Source organism: Euwallacea similis, chromosome 34 (genome assembly GCF_039881205.1).
Source record: "Euwallacea similis isolate ESF13 chromosome 34, ESF131.1, whole genome shotgun sequence".
In the NCBI taxonomy this organism is placed as follows: domain Eukaryota; kingdom Metazoa; phylum Arthropoda; class Insecta; order Coleoptera; family Curculionidae; genus Euwallacea; species Euwallacea similis.
This window is the reverse complement of record NC_089642.1, coordinates 1,715,760-1,735,232: the sequence shown is the minus strand read 5'-3', so window position 1 is coordinate 1,735,232 and position 19,473 is coordinate 1,715,760. Positions and strand designations below refer to the sequence as shown.

General features: G+C 34.4%; 1 protein-coding gene across 1 annotated transcript; it reads left to right on the top strand.

Moving 5' to 3' along the window:
* Nucleotides 1-5,307: 5,307 nt before the first annotated feature.
* LOC136418315 (piggyBac transposable element-derived protein 4-like) lies at nt 5,308-18,525 on the top strand. The gene is made up of 6 exons (XM_066404344.1): nt 5,308-5,318; nt 5,653-5,777; nt 12,913-12,972; nt 13,899-14,032; nt 16,093-17,445; nt 18,430-18,525. The coding sequence occupies exons 1-6, from the start codon at nt 5,308-5,310 to the stop codon at nt 18,523-18,525; spliced, it is 1,779 nt and encodes a 592-aa protein (XP_066260441.1).
* The last annotated feature ends 948 nt before the right edge of the window (nt 18,526-19,473 follow it).

Sequence of the window (19,473 nt, the reverse complement as noted above, 5' to 3'; positions counted from 1 at the left end):
GCTATCGAGAAAAATACCCAAATAGGAAACAACCGGATCGTAATATTTTTCAACGACTATTTACCAGGTTAGGAGAAACTGGATCATTTCGCCCTAAATGTGAACATGGACCCGTTAAGACAATTTCTGTTGACCTAGAAGAGGAAGTGTTAGTTCGCGTTGCAGAAAACCCCCAAAAAAGCGTTAGGCAGTTGGTAAGAGCTACTGGAGTAAAACAAACAACAGTTTTTCGAATTTTAAAACAAGAAAAGTTACATCCGTATCACTTTACTCCAGTACAAAATTTACTGGAACACGATCTATTACCAAGACTTCAATTTTGTCAAACAATTATTGATCGCCAAAATCAAGATCCAACTTTTATTAATTCAGTTTTATTCACCGATGAAGCAACTTTTACAAGGCGTGGTGTTTTCAACTGGAGAAACAGCCATTATTGGGACTTTGAGAATCCAAAAGTAGTAAAAGAGCATCACTTTCAATATGAATTTTCTATTAATATGTGGTGTGGAATTTTGGACGATTTCATAATTGGACCTGTTCAATTACCTGCAAGGCTTAATGCAGAACAATATTTAGAGTTTTTAAGAACTGAATTAGGAAATTTACTTGAAGACGTACCGCTGAAGTTAAGACAAAATATCATCTTTATGCATGATGGCGCTCCTCCACATTACCCCATTGTAGTTCGTAATTTTTTGAATAGACAATTTCCTAATGGATGGTTTGGACGAGGAAGTGATGTACCTTGGCCAGCTCGTAGTCCCGACCTCAACCCAATGGATTTCTCGTTATGGGGATACATGAAATCCTTAGTTTATGATACAGAGATAAATACGCGTGACCAATTATTTCAACGCATCCAGGATGCCGCCACAGCGATTAAAAATAGTGACGGTTATTTATTTAGAATAAGACAACACTTAATAAAAGGAGTACGAAAATGCATTCAAGTAAATGGTGGACATTTTTCACACTTGCTAAAATAAAATATACTGTTTCAATAAATTAATAATTGTTATTAATAAATTGTTTTTACTTAATATCGAGCACTTACTTAGACACGTTATGGAAATTTAAATTCGCCATATTTCGAAAATGGCTTGGATTAGCGAAATAAATGAGGTATACCTTTTATCTTTAGAAATGATAGATCTATCAAAAATACCTCTTAAAATCACAATTATTGCATTTGTAAAAAAATATGGACATAAATGTGCGCCCTATAGGCTGCAACTAGCGCCCTCTTTTTCGAAACCCAAATTTCATGAAATATTCATTTTACCGGTCTTAAAAAAAACATAGATTCAAAATTTGAACAAGATATCTTCAAAACTATTCGATTTACTTAAAGAAATTCAAATACAAAAATTAACTTTAACGCCCTGTATATCCTAAACGAATAACATTTTCATGAGGCAAGTTGGGTTAAATCTTATTATTTTAATGTCTAGATTATAAGATTCCTTTTTGGCGCATTCTTCACGGAACACCCTATATATTTGGAATCAAGGAGGCGAACAGATTCCAAAAAGGTATAAATATACAGGGCGTTCCATTTAAAAAAACACAACTTGCCATTTTTTTACAGCTTTAGGATGCTCTTTCGTTTCATCCGATGGCGGATTCTGATAATTCACAATAAAAATTAAAACATTTGTGTTAACTACTTTTTTCTATTTCCAAAAATAACGATTTTAGTGTCGAGGAAAAATAAGAGGAATAACCCTGTACTGGGTGGTCCAAATTGGAGGCGTATCATTGGGATCTCAGAAACTATAAGAGATACGACGTCGCTTAAATTAGGGCAAAGTTGCGCAATTTAGCGCCCAACAAAATGCTACTTCATATGTGGAAAAATTCCGAATACCTTCGGAGATATCCAGAAAAAATCGAAATTTTGCTATATCAATTTTATTTTTTCCTGACTTTATTTGAAAAAATATTCCAAAACAGATGTTACTTCATTATTGTCACTTTTACTTTCCTACAAGATGGTGTTGTGAAATTTGAAATCCGACGTTTCATCTTTGAGCAACCATTATCAACTTAATTTTTTTAAATACGGACCTGGATTTTTTATCTTGCCTCTTATTCCCTTTTGCCCTTCTTAGAACAATGACATATAACAATCACCAAGAAAATTAGTAGATATGATAAAAATACCCTCTTAAAAGGTGCATATATCTAGCACTCTTCCACATATTCATTTTAAATAATTCAATTAGATTCAACTCGATCATTTTTAATATCAGTTTTAAAGTTTTAAACAATTTCCTAAATTTTTGTAGCAAAACTTTTTTACAAAATTCATTATTTACTAACTAAATCCTATTTTACTCGCCTAAATAATACTTATATATAATAATAATGATACATACTAAATAAGATTAAATAAAATGTTCAAAAATTTGACCGTCGTATTCAATGCACTTGCGAATTCGCATTTGCATCTGTTTAATAGCTCCATCTATAGTTCTTCCTCGAATAGCTCTCACTTCTCTGATTAAATTCTGCTCTAAAATTTCCACATTGCGCGGAATATTTTTATATAATTTATTTTTTAAAAAGCCCCAAAGGAAAAAATCTAGAGGATTAAGATCAGGACTTCTAGCTGGCCATCGAATATATCCTTTATTGCCAATCCGTTTATTTGGAAACAACATATTCAGCAAAACTGTTACTTGTCTCCCATTGTGTAGTGGTGCCCCATCTTATTGCCACCATAGATCACGCAACACGGCCAAAGGTTCGTTTTCTAGCGAATCCATAATTTGATTTCTTATTAAGTTAAAGTACCGTTCCGAATTTAAATTTTCTCGATATATTAAGGGTCCAATAATATTATTATTATATAATCCTACCCAAAAATTAAAAGAGTTGCGACCTTGTGCTCTTACTTCCTGATTTATTCTAGGATTGTCCATTGACCAATAATGTTCATTACTTCTATTAAAAATTCCATTGGTCGAAAAGTTGCATTCGTCGGAGAAAATAATTTTTTCAAAAAATTATCGTCATCTTGTATTTTTTGTTCAAGACAATGACAAAATTCTAATCTTTTTTCGAAATAGTCCGGTCTCAATGCATTACTAACGTGAATTTTATAGGGTTTAAATTTGTGTGATTTCAACGTTCCCAGTATCGATGTTTTTGGCATATTTAATTCTTGTGCATACTGTCTCAATGATCCCCGAGGATTGTTAATAGCCTATAAAAAAATAATAATGTAAATTGTTTGTTTTCAAATTGAAGGGACAATATAATAAATAAATTTTTACTTGGTTTAAAATGGCTTCTTTAGCATCATGTCGATTTCCATATTTTTCCCGGGATTTAATAAAAGAACCAAATTCTGCTAAATTGCTATCAAGACGACTGAAAAAACTCATATGTGGCTGATGTCTTTCAGGATATTCTTGTAAATAGCACTCTGAAGATACTTGAGCATTTCTATTACAAGCGTAATAGATTTTTATCATATCGCGCTTTTCAAGTGATGAAAACATTTTATTTTACTTTAATAATAATTAATATCAACTTTAACTAAACCTATAAACTATAATTTACTGAATACATTTAATAGAACGAAAATTTGACAGTAATTGTTAAATTTTCAACAATTATTGTTCACTTGTTTAAAACAAAAGTAGAACGAACTCGATCATAGCCACCTACTTGTCCATATGTGTTGTTTTATTACTCATAAGTCCTATCTATTGTGATACTTTATATAAAATTATTTATGTTATTTATTTCATATATTAAAATTGATTGAAAACATCTATTACGTGAGAAGAACCTTATAGTTTATATATAATTTCTCAATAAGACAATGAGCATAAGGAAGACAAACCTATGTTAAAAAAGATGTGGGAGAATGCTAGATATATGCACCTTTTAAGAGAGTATTTTTATCATATCTATTAACTTTCTTGATGATTGTTATATGTCATTGTTCTAAGAAGGGCAAAAGGTAATAAAAGATAAGATAAAAAAATCCAGGTCCCTATTTATAAAAATTAAGTTGATGATGGTTGCTCAAAGATGAAACGTCGGATTTCAAATTTCACAACACCATCTTTTAGGGAAGAAAAAGTGACAATAATGAAGTAACATCTGTTTTGGAATATTTTTTCAAATAAAGTCAGGAAAAAATAAAATTGATATAGCAAAATTTCGTTTTTTTCTGGATATCTCCGTAAGTATTCGGAATTTTTCCACATATGAAGTAGCATTTTGTTAGGCACTAAATTGCGCAACTTTGCCCTAATTTAAGCGTCGTCGTATCTCTTATAGTTTCTGAGATCCCAATGATACGCCTCCAATTTGGACCACCCTGTACAGCGTGATCCAACCTTGGCGCCCTGAACCTATTATGATCAAACGGAAGCCGAAATCAAAAATCTCAGTGAGGATTCTTAAATGAGGTCCCCTAAGGTCTGTTTTTAGTTGAAAACTAGATTTTTCCAAATGTGGGAAAATGGCATCTGTGACATGATCAGCGTTTTTCTTATCAGAAACATACTTTTTTTTCTATTTTCAAGAAGTTTTATATTATTTTAAATAATTTTTATAAAAACAGTTTTTTTATATCACTTTCTGTTTCAAATCTACAGTGTACCATTTTATAAAGTTAATTTGTGAATAAATACAATACAGGGTGTCCCAGGGAAAAGTGTCCACCCTGAATATCTTCCTTGTTGTTTATTAAAAAAAAAAAGCTAAAACACGTCAATTTTGATAGGGAGGAGGATATTTGGTTAAAAAGTCGTTTTCGAAATGTCATCCCTTGACCCCTGGAAACTACCTCTTTGAAATTTTCAAGTTGGAAGAGGGGTTGTGTTATAACTCATTTGAAAGATAATTTTATTCTCTACATGGTCAAGATATTCAGGGTGGACACTTTTCCCTGGGACACCTTGTATAAATTGCGCATGTACCTGCTGTTTTATTGCTGCAGTGTGTTCCATTTGTTGAAATTTCATGGACCAATAGGGATTTTGGTTTAGGATTCGTCGCGGCCTGTGGAACCTGTAAACACATGCCCATAGCCCTGAAAACCTTAAAATTCGCAAAACATATTGTTTGCTTATCAAACACGTTTTGAGGAAATGATAAGTTTTGAGGCTTGTTTAAGCTTGTATATTGTTTTAAAGAGTTTTAAAGAAATCTTTGTACTACTATGGCCTTTGTAGTGTAAAGTGTAATTATTAACCCTTAAGCGCCTATTGTTGTCATTCGGCAACACTTGAAAGGTAGTTGTTTATTTCCTATTATTACTCTGTTTTAGCCTCTGATTACAAGATGGAACCACGGCATGTGTAGTTACCCTTTACCACATTGGGGAATCACCGCTGTTCAGTTTATTTTTGTGTTCTTTGTGAATTTGAGTGTTTTGAATCGGATTATTTTGAACGGTAAAAATATAGTCGAAACTATATTTGAGGGAGTACGAAATCTTTTTAATATATTGAATTTATGTTTTACCTGTAGTAGCTTGCTAAATAAGTTTAAATTTTTGTTTTTGTATGTTCAACGTAAAATTACAATCGACAACCCCTATTTTACTCGTACTTTTTCCCAGACGTTGTCATATGGCAACGCTGGGCGCTTTGGTGTCGTCTTTTTAATTTAATAAAATTATTTAAGGAAAGAGTTAACTGTTCAAGAAGCTATCGAAATTGCTTTAAATGACGACGTAGATGAAATATTTATTGAGCCACCTGATTCGGCTATTCTAGCCGATGAGGATTCGGGAGAGGAAGATAGCGAAGGTACTTTGGATAATTCACCAGGATTTCAACTACGTACACCTGCTGAGATAAGGCTCTTTGAAAATTTACGTATTGAACGAGTGATGATTACGAAGATTGTGTAAAGACAATAATCGAGAATGTGCTTCATGCTTCTACCTCAAGAAGTATCAATCTTTCTGAAAATCCGATTGAATGGATTTTGGGCGACATCGAAGATGCCCAGAGATCATTTTCTAAATCAGATTATTGAAGTTAGAAACAACTATCATCAGTAGCTTTATTTGAAAAAAAAAATTGGCGATGAAATAATTTCACATTTAGCAAAAGAATGCACAAAATATGCCTTATTCAAAAACCTTCCAGATCCCAAAATTTCTGATGATGAGTTGAAAAGTTTTGTTGGAATTTCCCAACATAAAACGGTTGAAAACCGTGGGGCCTTCAATCGTTGTTGCGCTCCAATAAAATAGACATCCTCGAGCCACCGTTACGTGCCGAATTAAGATGGGAGCTATATGTTCCGTCCATCTGGTTCTTTGCGGCTCGGGGTTGTAGCCCAGAATTGGAACCACAACGACCTCCAATAAACCTATCCAGAATTCCCCGTAATAACCATCAGGAATTGCCCGGCATAAATATTGTACAAAGCGGCACCCAAATTAGAGGGTGGTGGCGTTGGTATAATTCAGAATAGGTTTAAAGTAGCATTTTCTACCACCGGTTCTTGCAGCCCTAAGAAGTGGGGAAGTCGTGCAGACTCCTCCGGAGCGAGAATTGGTGGTCAGTACGATCAAAGACCTCTAATAGTGCAATTGGACTCCCAATTGAGAAAAGTATCTCAATCTCTCTTTCTCTCTCTCCCTACTTAGTAGTTACTCTCATAACTCAGGGTTTATTGGTCACTGCTCAATCACTCCAAACTCTATACGCGTACACTAAAGCAAAACAGCTCTAGCAATATTTCGCGTATCCTCAACCTAGTCCTCAGATCTCGCGTATACGGTGCCTTCGACTGTATCCGCGATTGTGAATTTATACAAAGTAGTAGTGTATTAAATGATTAATTGTGCGACAGTGTTTTTGTGAACTGGAAAACCCATACAACCTACTTCCTTTAATTGACGGTAGACCGTCTGGTCCTTCGAAAAAACCCAACCAGCATAATTGGATTACTCCGTGGGTATCTATTGAGGTAGTCACTACTGTTAGGCAGACTCTAAGAAGCCCTGGCATAAACAAGTTTTATTGGAATTTTAATAATTAGTAGATACAACAAATTGCCAGACAAAAGATTTTATTGGAATGCTGAAGACGATATGAGAAATAATTTAGTGGCAGGTACATTGCGTAGGAATAGGTTTCTACAAATAACCAGATTCTTCCACTGTGCTGATAATAGTAGTCCAAATCTCACAGACAAAATTTGGAAACTACGACCATTATTTGACAGAATCAAAAAGAATTTCTTCAAATATTATATTCCCGAAGAGTTTTTATATTATGACGAAAGTATGATCAAATATGGCAAACACAGCTGTAAACAGTTCATAAGGGGTAAACCTATAAAATTTGGCTACAAAATGTGCTGCCTCAATACAGTTAGGGAATACCTTATCAATTTTGAACTTTACTAAGGTAATTATTTAGTATGAAACATAAATGAAAACAATGTCAATACTTTTTAAATATTTTCACGAGTAAAAATCCTTGTCGATCAGTGGAATATGAAAAATTATTTGGAAAGACATCTGTTCCTCTTGTGGCGGAGCCAGCAGCGCGTGCAGTGTCACTCGTCTATAATGACAGTGACAGTGCACTGCAAGCCAGAACAACATCTCGGTTCTGTAGAGAACTAAAACAACGGCGGGAAACATTTTCCATAACGGTTTCTGGGAATACATTCTGGATAGTTCGATCAAAACCATATAAAACCGTTGGCCACACCACCAACGGTCTCTTTTCTCTTTCGGGCCTCACACCCTCCACATGTACTCCAACTGGTAACAATCATACTCTGTACACAGTAGAAATAAGTTTATTCTAAGTTTAGTAATAAAACACATCACGTTCCTGTTTTACGAGTTCTGTGTAGCAATCCTATTTCTGACACCCAATGGAAAACGCCTAGTGATTCCATACCTCGACAACGGGACACTCTAATAAATTTGCTGAACGAGATCCAAGATATAAAAGGATACCATCTGTGGTGCACGTAATTTAGGTCAGGTGCTAATTGTTAGTACCTGTTTTACTTTCTTAATAATTAGTTTATTTATAGGTGTATTATAATCTGGTTGTTGTCATAGGTAGGTCTGGCAAACCACCAATTATTATTATTTTTTAGAGTATTTGTGAATAGTTACTTTTTGTCAAATTAGTTTATTTAAGTAGTTTTCAAGATAAAAATAAAAACAGTTCTTTACTACATTCGCGATCGTCAACATCCTACAACTATAAGGACACATCCATTCAAATTATACTTTGACAATTTATTTACCAGTGTTAACCTAAAGGCTCTGAAACAAAAAGAATATAACGGTATTGGCACTATACGAGAAAATAGCATTCCTAGAGGTTGCTCTTTAACTCCAAAAAAAAAAGTGGAAAAAAACCTAGAGGTTCTTATACGTCCATAATTGACCGTACAGATGGTATACAGTTCGTTTGTTGGGTGGATAATGGCGAGGTTACTGTTGCATCAACAAGCAATGGTGTTCAGCCCATACACAATATTCGAAGATGTTTACAGGCGTAAAAAAAAACCATAACTGTAACAAGACCCAATGTAATTGAAAAATATAATTCAAACATGGGTGGAGTTGATCTTATAAATGAAACCCTAGGTCGTCATAGAATTAGCACTCTGAGTAAAAAATGGTGGTGGTATTTGTTTACTTAGAGCATTAATACCTGCCTACATAATGCATGGCAGCTGCATTTACAGAGTGATGGTTCAAAAACAGTTGGAATTTCACCGAAAAATAATTCAAGTTTATTTAAAGCATTATGGGGTAGCTTCAAAACATCAAGGGAGGCTTTTTATATCGAGAGGAATTACAAGTCATGTTTCAGCTGTACTGAGATATAATCGTCTTGATCATCTTATTAGATTCAATATGGATAAGAAAAAAAGACGTTGTGCTGCTGATGGGTGCAACTCAATAGTAAGGACTATATGTCCTAAATGTAACGTGGGGTTATGCATTAATTGTTTTGTACCTTTTTATACAAATTAAAATTAATTCGTTTCAAAAGTGTAGTTTTCTTTAAATAGGTAATGGTAGTAGAAAAACCCCTAATTACCTTATGGCAACAACATTTTATGGAAAATCTGATTTAAAAAATTAATATTTCTTCTCAAAATAATGAAAAGCAGAGGGTACGTAATGCACATTCGAAACATACTTCAAATCTAATAAGATTTTTTTTCCGGGGGTTGTTTAAGGTTTAATAATGGACGGAAAATATCGAAGATCTGATCAGATTGCAACACTGCTGGAAAATGGAGTAAGTCAACGGGATGTGGCAATACAATAAATGTTAGTCGTTCTACTATAAAAAGAATGCATCAATGGTTTCTGGCGATCAATTCTCATCACCAGCGATCTGGTATGGGTGCTAAAAGAAAAACAACGGCCAAGGAGGATTGCTTTATCAGGATTAATTCATTGGGAAACCGAACGCAAACCACTAGAATACTCCAAAGTGGTCTTCAGCAATCTCATGGAACAGCAATTAGAGTTTTTACTGTTTAACGAAGGTTGATGGAAAGTGGTTTGATATCTTGCAGTACAGCTACAGGGCTCCAACTGCAGTTAATTAAAGGTGCAGAGTTGCTTTTGTTCGAGAACACATAAATTGGACTATGGACGATTGGAAAAATGTATTGTTTACGGATGAGTGTAGAATGTGTCTTTACGGCAAACATAGTCGAAATAAGGTCTATAGAAGAGCGGGAAAACGTTATGCTACCTGCACTCGATCACCTCGGGTTGCTTATCGAGGTGGCTCAATAATATTTTGGGCAGGAATTTCTTTTGAAGTACGCACAGATTTGTCCTGATTAACAGAAGCTCATTAACATTACAAAGATACAGAGCAGAGATTCTAGAAGAGCCTATATATTCTATAATACCATATACTGAATTTGTTGGTAATGATTTTCTACTAATGCGAGATAACGCGCGACCACACATAGCAAGAATGGTAACTCAATACTTGAAAGAGGTTGGTATTCCAAAAACGGAATGACTTGGTCAAAGCCCGGATCTGAATCTCATTGGTCATATTTGGGACCAACTTAAAAAATGTGTAAGACGTCGCATACCTGTCCGAACAATACTTCAAGTGCTTCGATTGGCTTTTATTAAACAATAGATCAATTTTCCCCAAGAAGATATTCAGAATGTGCTGCGTTCTATACCAAATCGAAAGAAGAGCGTCATCCAGAATAGAGGTGACAATAAGCCGTGTTAAAAAATTATCCTTGTCATTTTTTGCTATTCACTTCAATTGTTACAATGTAAACTATAGTGTGTAATAATTGTTCAATAAATTTATGAATTATCAGATTTTACTTACTTTTCGTTTGTAACTCACAATAATGCAACATGGGATACTATAAGAAATGTTGAATCAATATAAAATAGATTTATTACGACTGTATAAGATATATTTAAAAGTACAAAAAATAACACTCGTCGAAACAGTGCAGCGTGTATGTGGGATAGACGATTTGGGCGACCGTTACTGTCCCTGTGTGAACACGCTGCGGGATCGGCATTCCAACCCGGCAAATAATTTGATCCTTGAGAATGATGTGCGTCTCTTGTTACAAGACCACTTTATTTATGTTTAGGTTTAAATTGTGCACTATTACAGCTTGGTATGTTTAATGTTAAGGATGTTAAGGGTGTATTTTACCTCTAGAGAACTTAAGACCAAAGAGGCATTTCAGGGGATTGTTCTCCTTTTATAGGACTAGCCACCCCTATGGGTCTTCCAGCTCCTGTCACCAGTCAAATGAGACGAATGTGACAGTGTCACTTGTCGGTGCAAGTTCTCAGAGTGAACGATTCTCGAGTGAGTAATCTACCACACACTGAGCTCTCCTAACCTAATAAACTAGTCAAAACAAATTAAGGACCACTTCTAAAAATGTTCATAAAATTAATTGTACTATTTTTTTAATGTAACAAATGTCAGGTTTCTTTGGAAAACATCAAGCTTTATCATAACGTTTAGTTCTTAAAAATTGAATAGATAGATAATGATTTGTTAATGAATAACTAAGAGTATTACATTTTTAAGAAAGTGTATTCTTGGCAGAAATTTAACAAAATCAAAAACAAGCAGTAAACAAACAAAAAATTAATAATGGGTGTGTCCGCCTCGGGCTAATCGAACTTCTTGACATCGTCTGAGCATAGAGTTCACTAAGTTTTCAATAATTTCTCTCGGAATGTTATTCCATTCTGCTTAGAGCATGTTTGCCAGGTCATCTAAATTTTCAGCAGCCGGACAATCTCTTAACCTTCTCTGAAGAACATTCCAAAAATGTTTTATGGGATTTAGGTCTGGGGAATTGGCTGGCCACTCTAAAACCTCAATATTCTGTTCGTGAAAGTATTGTGTCACTAGTTGGGCAGTGTGGGGTCTTGCATTATCTTGTTGAAGGACAAAGTCTGAACCTTCTTCTGCCGCAAATGGGACGTACGGTTGTATGTACAATGTCCTCTAAGTACCGACGAGCATTCACTATTCCATCCCGAAAGATATGCAAGGCGGTGCGTCCTGTTAAGGAAATGCTTCCCCAGACCATAATGGAGCCCCCTCCGAAATGGACAGTTTCTCTCACATTTGATGGTAAATATCGCTCACCTCTACGTCTCCATACTCGTACACATGCATCGTTATGGCTAAGTCAATATCTTGACTCATTTGTAAAGAGAACAAGTCCCCATTGTTCCATGTCCCAAGCAATATGGTTTCTGGCAAAATTTAATCGCGCTCTGCGATGCTCACGGGTTACCTGGGGCCTTACAGCTCTTATTCTGGATCGTAAATTGACATCGTGAAGCCTGTTTCTTACAGTTTGAGTAGATATTCGCCTTCCCGTAGTGCCAAAATGTATATCAGCAATATTTCTTGCTGTTCGCGCTGTATTTTGAAATGCTGATCTTATTAAATTGGGATCTTCACGAGGTGTTGTTATCTTTTGTCTAGCAGGGTAAGATCTTCCGGCTAAGAAGTTTAGAAATTACCGAATGGCTTCTTTGAAGTCTTTGGCCAATGCTCGAAACAGAGTAATCTTCTTGAAACAAAGTAACTGCTCTGACCACTTCATCTCGATTCAAAAATCTTCTTTGGGCAATAGGCCTTCTTAAAGCGTCAAAATTCATCGAAATATCTGTTAATACGCTCTACTGCAATGAACAGTACGAAACAACGACTAAGTGTTATTTTTCAAATTTTATAAAATAGGAATTTATCTCCTTTTTAGTAAAAAATGCAAATAAAAAATTGTTTTTTATCATTCTCTAACTTTGATATTGATAAGACACAAGCACCTAAATAGAATTTAAGGGAAATTCTTATAAAGGTAAAAAATTGCAAACATATTAAAGAGTGGTCCTTAATTCGGTTTGACTAGTTTATGAATGTTTATTTCGCACACGACCACAGGCAAAAGAAAAAAATCACAATAGATTGTATGTATATGTTTAACTTCTTTTAATGCTTCTAAAGCTTAATTTTTTTTTTATTTTCAGTTAAGAATGTTCTACAAAAGTGGAAAGAATATCAAAAATACAAATTAAATATGGTTAATAGTTACTCGTGCACGGTCACATTTTCTTTCAGTGGATCTCGTTTCCAAGGCAATTTGTCCTTTATTGAGTCAAGGGGGGAACGATGCATAAAAATTTATGATCCTGCTACATCAGTAACATGTCATTTCTTGTTACGTGAAATATTAGAGATTACCCCGCAGAACACAACGATAAGATTTACCTTATCAGAAGAAAGGTTTATAGCAGTCCATTTTCCTAATGAAGCAATTCAAACCGCAGCACATGAAGCATACCTAGTATTCGAAAGGTAATCAGTGAGAGTTTGTAGTTTATTATGTATTAATTATTTAAGTTTGTTTCAGAGAAGAATTTGGCCGAACGCCGCCTATTAGTAATGATAGTAACTACTATACACTTTCAGGGTAAGTAAGTAGGTGGAAATTTTATTATTGCATATTTGAGCCAAAAAAGCTTATTGAGAGTAATATATCAGAAAGGGGGATGAACCATTTTTCTAGTTTTGCTGTAAAAAAGATTTGGTTAGATTTTCAGTTTTTGCTAGAAATTTTAAGATTTTGATCGACAGTCTTGATAATTATTTGCTGAGTAAAGGGAAAAATATCTGTGTATATCTTATGACATTTTTATTATTATTATCAACTTAGTACTTAAAATTATAATTAGTATCAACCGCACTTTCTAAATATGTCAACTTAAAATAATAGCATAAAAAGTGAAATTAAATCCGTTTCCTTTTTCTCATTTTCTCTTTCATGACATAGAGCAGTATTCCATCAGTTAGTAGAAGCAGATTCTTCATTACCCCTATGTGCTTTTGCTTCAAGTAAATCAGTTTATACACATTATCGATTATGTCAATTTGGCATAACTTATTTAAATCTTTAAACTTCTTTTCACTTATAGGTAGAATCTTTCGATACGCAAGATAATCATGAAAATTTATGAAATATTCATACATGTTGTTGCTTCAATTTCCCTTTTAAAGTTCTGACTTGGGTTAGTAGGGGTAATCCGGAACCTTTCTCTCGCTGCCAGTGTACTATTTGGTGTGGAAGTTGTCACTTCATTTTTGGTGCCATCTTGACCTCGCGCGCCTAGTCATGTAAGATTTAAAAAATAAATTTTTGTTACATTTTCTTCATATCTTTTTTACTTCTACTTTGTTTTGTGTTTATATATATTTTTTTATGGCCAGGTAGAAATACCAGGGAGATAATGTAAAGAAAAGAAATAGAAAGGAGACGATAAAAAAACATCGAGGATGTTCCTAAAATTTTGGCCGAAATATCAAAAGAATCTGATAATGAATTCGACGACGAATTTCCAGAATACGATCATGACCTCAGTGAAGAAAAGATTATTTCAAGTGACCACGGTTCACAATCAGAGCAAGAAATCGGTGATGGTGATGATGAATCCAGTGACAACAGAGACAGTAATTTCTATATCGGAAAAGATAACGTGAGTCGTTGGAAAAAATCATCCCCCAAGGAGTCCAAAACAAAAAAGAAGAATATCGTCAAAATTTTACCCGGACCTAAATCTCATGCTCGTAATATTTCATCAGAATTGAACGCGTTTTTCAAATTTTTCGACATGAACATGATTGACAATATTATAAAATACACCAATATGTATATTTCGGGCTCTTCCATAAACTATGTGAGGGCAAGAGACTGCAAATCGACAACTAGGGAGGAACTAACGGCATTTCTCGGGACTTTGTTTCTGATTGGAACTTATAAGGGTGGTCGTGTGAATATTATAGAGCTGTGGAACTCTAATAGAACTGGGATGGATATGTTGAGGGCCTTGATGAGTTACAAACTATTCCTATTTTTTTTGAGATATGTACGCTTCGAGGACCTTTAAACGAGACAGGAACGTAGAGATATGGACAAGTTAACTCCCATTTGTCAAAATTTTTATTCCTTTGTTACAAATTGCATAAATTGCTACAGCATGAGTGAATATGTGACAATAGACGAAATGCTCCATCCTTTTCACGGTAGATGTTCTTGGATCCAGTACATTCCTAGTAAACCGGCGAAATATGGGATCAAGGTGTTCGCAATGTGTGATGCAAAAACTTACTATACTAGTAAATTGGAAGTGTATGTTGGAAATCAGCCTCCTGGTCCGTATCATGTATCGAACAGACCCCTCGATATTGTGAAACACTTAGTGACTCCATTTCAGCAAGGTGTTCACTTGGTGACATCCAATTCAAACCACAATATTACCATAGACAACTGGTACACATCTTAAGAATTGGCAGAGTATTTGCTTCACAAAAAAATTACATTGCTGGGGATTATGAGAAAATGCAAAAAACAAATTCCTCCTGAATTTTTACCACACAAGAACAGAGAAGTAAAATAATCCATATTTGGTTTTCAAAAAAACTGTATATTAGTTTCATACGTTCCTAGAAAAAATAAATCAGTTATCCTTTTGTCAACGATGCACGGTGACTCCGAAATAGAAATTGCATCGGGGAAGCCATCTATTGTGTTAGATTATAACGCAACCAAAGGAGAAGTAGATACCGTAGACAAAATGTGCGCCGCTTATTCCATGCATGGGACTATAAAACGTTGACCTTTTATCCTATTTTTTATGATGATGAATATTTCAGGGATGAATAGAGGAGTATTATTTAGTTATGTAAACAGTGGGAATGTACCAAAAAGACGAATTAAAAAAAAATTGTTATTTGGGCTCATGAAAGCACACTTATGGCACGATCACTAATGCCATCGCTACCGACAATAACAAAGGAATTTTTTTTTTAATATGGAAATCATCCGACGACATCATATGAGCCTCCTTCAAAACAGCTAGCAACATCCAAAAGATGTCTTTACTGTGATAGAAAAAAGGATAAGACTGCAAGAAAATCATGTGATATCTGCAATACTAATGTTTGCAAAGAACATTCCAAAGAAATGAAGAAACTAGTCTGCCTTCAGTGCTCAATAACTGTTACCTAAAAATGTTTGTTTCATTTTTATAATATACCAAATGTTTCAGTTTTGTTTCTGTGTTTTTATGTTATATTTATGTAACATTGTTTTTGTGTGTCGTTAACATATTATAGAGACAATGTAAAATAGTTTAATTTTATTTATATTTATTCATATTTGCTCACCCATATACAATTAAAGTTTATATTTGTTTTTTTTTTACTATTAACCTTTCGGGGGTCGCGCGCGGAGTCTCACTCCGCAAGATTAATATATTTAAAATAATTCCGTGATGCGTCACCTACCGATGTGGCGCTGCACAGTCGTCTCATAAAATGCGTTAATAGTGGCACATGCGCTTTTGTACGTCATTTAGTGCGTTTCGTCTCGGTACTTTCTTCATTGCGGAAGGTAATTCCCCATACGACCTTCCTTGCCTTAGTTTTGTGTTTAATAAAAGTATACAACTAAGTTAAAATTGTGTTACTAAACAAGGTAAGTTGGTTTTTTTCTTCAAAAATGACATCTAAATGTTACGGACTATTCATTTTTTAGATGTGTTCTTGGGAAGACGAACAGAACCATTTGAAAAAACTTATGGAAGAGTGTTTGTGGGAAGATATACTACAAGATACTTTTGACGATGACGATAAAGATTTGGAAGAGGATGATCTGGTTGAAACACAACGTATTGATAGCAGCACCGAACAAGAATATTCCGATTCTGAAAGTGGTGAAGAAATTTCAATACAGGGGCCTACTTTCACTGGTAAAGACAAAAAAACAATTTGGTCAAAACATCCAATAGCAAGATATGGAAGGACTCGAAAAGAAAATCTTATAAAAGATCTTCCAGGTGTCAAAACTTGTCTAAAACACGTAAAAAAAGAATCAGAAATTTTTAGTCACTTTTTTTCGGATAAAATTCTCAACGATATTGTAATTCACACAAATCAGCATATACTAGGGAATCGAGATAATTACCAAAGAGAAAAAGATGCAAAAATTACTGATTTATTTGAAGTTAAAGCACTTATCGGACTTCTGTATTTATCTGGAGTTCTAAAATCTAATCGGCTAAATCTCGACGAAATGTGGGACAAAAATGGAACAGGAGTGGAGCTGTTTCGACTGACAATGCCTCAACAAAGATTTCGTTTCCTCATGCAGCATCTAAGATTTGATGATGGGACCACACGATCCGACAGACGGCAGTATGATAAACTGGCTTCAATAAGGGAAGTTTTTACTGATTTTGTCTTAAAATGTAAAGCTGCATATGTGCCTTTTGAGAACGTGACCATTGATGAGAAGCTCGAAGCTTTCCGGGGAAAATGCAGCTTTCGGCAATACATACCTAGCAAGCCCACTAGATATGAACTTAAGGTGTTCGCCCTAGTTGATTCAAAAACATTTTTCACCTTGAATTTAGAGGTTTACCTTGGTCGCCAACCAGAAGGTCCCTTTTCATTTAGTAATTCGCCAAAAGATGTGGTTATGAAGCTTTGCGACTCGATAAAAGGTACTGGCAGAAATATCACAGTGGATAACTGGTTTACCAGCATGGAACTTCTTCAAACTTTGAAAAAGGATTTTAACTTGACTCTTATTGGTACAATAAGAAAGAACAAGAGAGAGCTGCCGCAAGAGTTTACCCGTCCTATAAATCGTCTTAATTTATCAAGCATGTTTGCTTTTCATAACCATGCTACACTTGTATCTTTTATTCCAAAAAAAAATAAAAATGTCCTGTTGGTATCGAGCACACATCACGATGACAAAATTGACGAAAACACAGGAAAACCCGAAATAATATTGGATTATAACGCCACCAAAGGTGAAGTGGACTGCGTTGATAAACTATGTGCGGCTTATGATGTTTCGAGAAACACTCGGAGATGGCCCATGGTGCTATTTTATTCTCTTCTCAATGTAGCAGGAATTAATTCATACGTCGTATATTCCATCAATAACTCGACATGGAACGTTAGAAGACGTCAGTTTCTACGACGATTATCATTCCAACTAATAGAAGGCCACCTTCGACGCCGTGTAACGCAAAATGTTTCAAATATTTTGAAACGACGAATAAGAAGCATTTTGGGGATCGATGCCAATCCGAAACCCGCTGCTGCGGCGGCGAATATGCGTGGTCGTTGCGTCTATTGTGACCGAAAAAAAAATCGGCCTACGCGATTTTCATGTATTAAATGCAAAACATTTTTATGTTTAGAGCACTCACTAAATATTTGTAATGAGTGTTCTGCTGTAGAAGAAGAAAGTGAATAAGACATTCGTTTTTTAGAATTAGTTTCACTTCATTTTTTGCTATATAGTAGAATAATTTGTTTAATTTTTATGTTTAACAATAATAGAATACTACATTTTATTCCCTGTTTAAAAATTAATAAATAATTGGTTAAGAAAGCACAAAAGTGTTTTCGTCGAACAGCAAACTGTTTAGGACTGAAATCTATATTCTATCTTATCTATAATCTATAGCGGAATAGTAGTCCGCGTGCGACCTTTTATGTCTCGATTTAAGCGCGACCTCGGAAAGGTTAAATTGTTTTAAAATTAATGGTTTTTACTTTAAACCATATTGGAAATCTTACGTAATCATATAATGCCTTACATAACAATTTAAAGTATCAAAATTTAATCCAGTACATAGAACGTAAAGAAAAAATTTTGTGGGGCCAATTTGACCCCGCGCGCCTGGTCATGGTAATTTCAAAGGCGCCCCTGCTGAAAGATTAAGGCGCAATGGCTCCGAATCTGAGCAATGATGTAAAAAATAATATAGTGCTTTTGTACGAACATGGGTGCAATGTTTCCGAAATTAGTCGTGAGTTGAATATTACGGTACGTAATCACATTGTCTTTTTTCAGTTAAGGGAACTTTATCACTGGCTTAAAGGGTACAGCAGGATAGCGAATCGATATGGCGAATCGGCCTATGAAAGGGATTTCAAATTTTTTGTGTAGAATAGATGTATTCGGTTATAAAAACAATATCTACTTTGACTTTGGGTCGATTTTTCAAGGTGACCTTGAAATATGTCAAAAAGATCGCTATTACTACCTTTATTACTTTAAACTCAAATATCTCAGGAACTAAAAGAGATACAAAAATGAATCAAAAACCAGTTTATAACTGAGACTCTGAAGAATATTTGTGTATTTTTTTAATAATTTTTAGAGGGTCGCAATATTTTCAAAAATTAAAACAAAAATTTTAATTGCTATTTTTTCATTTTTTTTTGAGTGACAATCACAAATTTAATATATGTTATAATATGGTCCAAATTCTATCTCCTGTAAAAATTTCAATTTTTAAAAAGTGTCGCAACACATTCAAATATATAAAAAACCAAGAGCGCGTGAACAATTATTTGTATGGAGTATGAAATAGAAACTAATACAAAATATTATTCTATTTAACAATTTAATCAACTATAGATATTTAGTCTTCATCAATATTTTCATTAATAACCACCGGAGTCTTAATTTTTTTTAAAATGTGATATTTAAAATACGTGTTAAAATTATTATTATCCTTCCTATCCAGTTTTTTTATTGTATGACTTTGGTCCGGTGATATAGTATTAAATAGGGAACCGTTTAGTGCAAAATAAACAAAATGATTAAAAATTGAAGTTAGAGATTTTTTATTATTAACCTACGATATGCTAAAATAAGCAAACCTTTGTCTTGAATTAGTTTCGTTATTTTGAGTTTGGTACGGCTTCGGTTTTATTAGTCCAACGTTTTTAGCCCTATTATTATTTAGTTTAACTTAGTTTTTTTGTTAGCTATTAGACCCATGTTCTGCGCTTGTGTATATCCTTTAATCTGGCGATGTGAATGATCATAGCTAACACCACCGAAACCGCAAAAAAACTGTTCAATTTAAGCGAAAATCAGCTGATACTA

Coding starts and splice junctions, on each gene's coding strand:
- LOC136418315 (XM_066404344.1), top strand. Junction 12,973..13,898: donor AACTACTATACACTTTCAGG/GTAAGTAAGTAG, acceptor ACGAATTTCCAG/AATACGATCATGACCTCAGT. Junction 17,446..18,429: donor ACACTCGGAGATGGCCCATG/GTGCTATTTTAT, acceptor GTCTTTTTTCAG/TTAAGGGAACTTTATCACTG.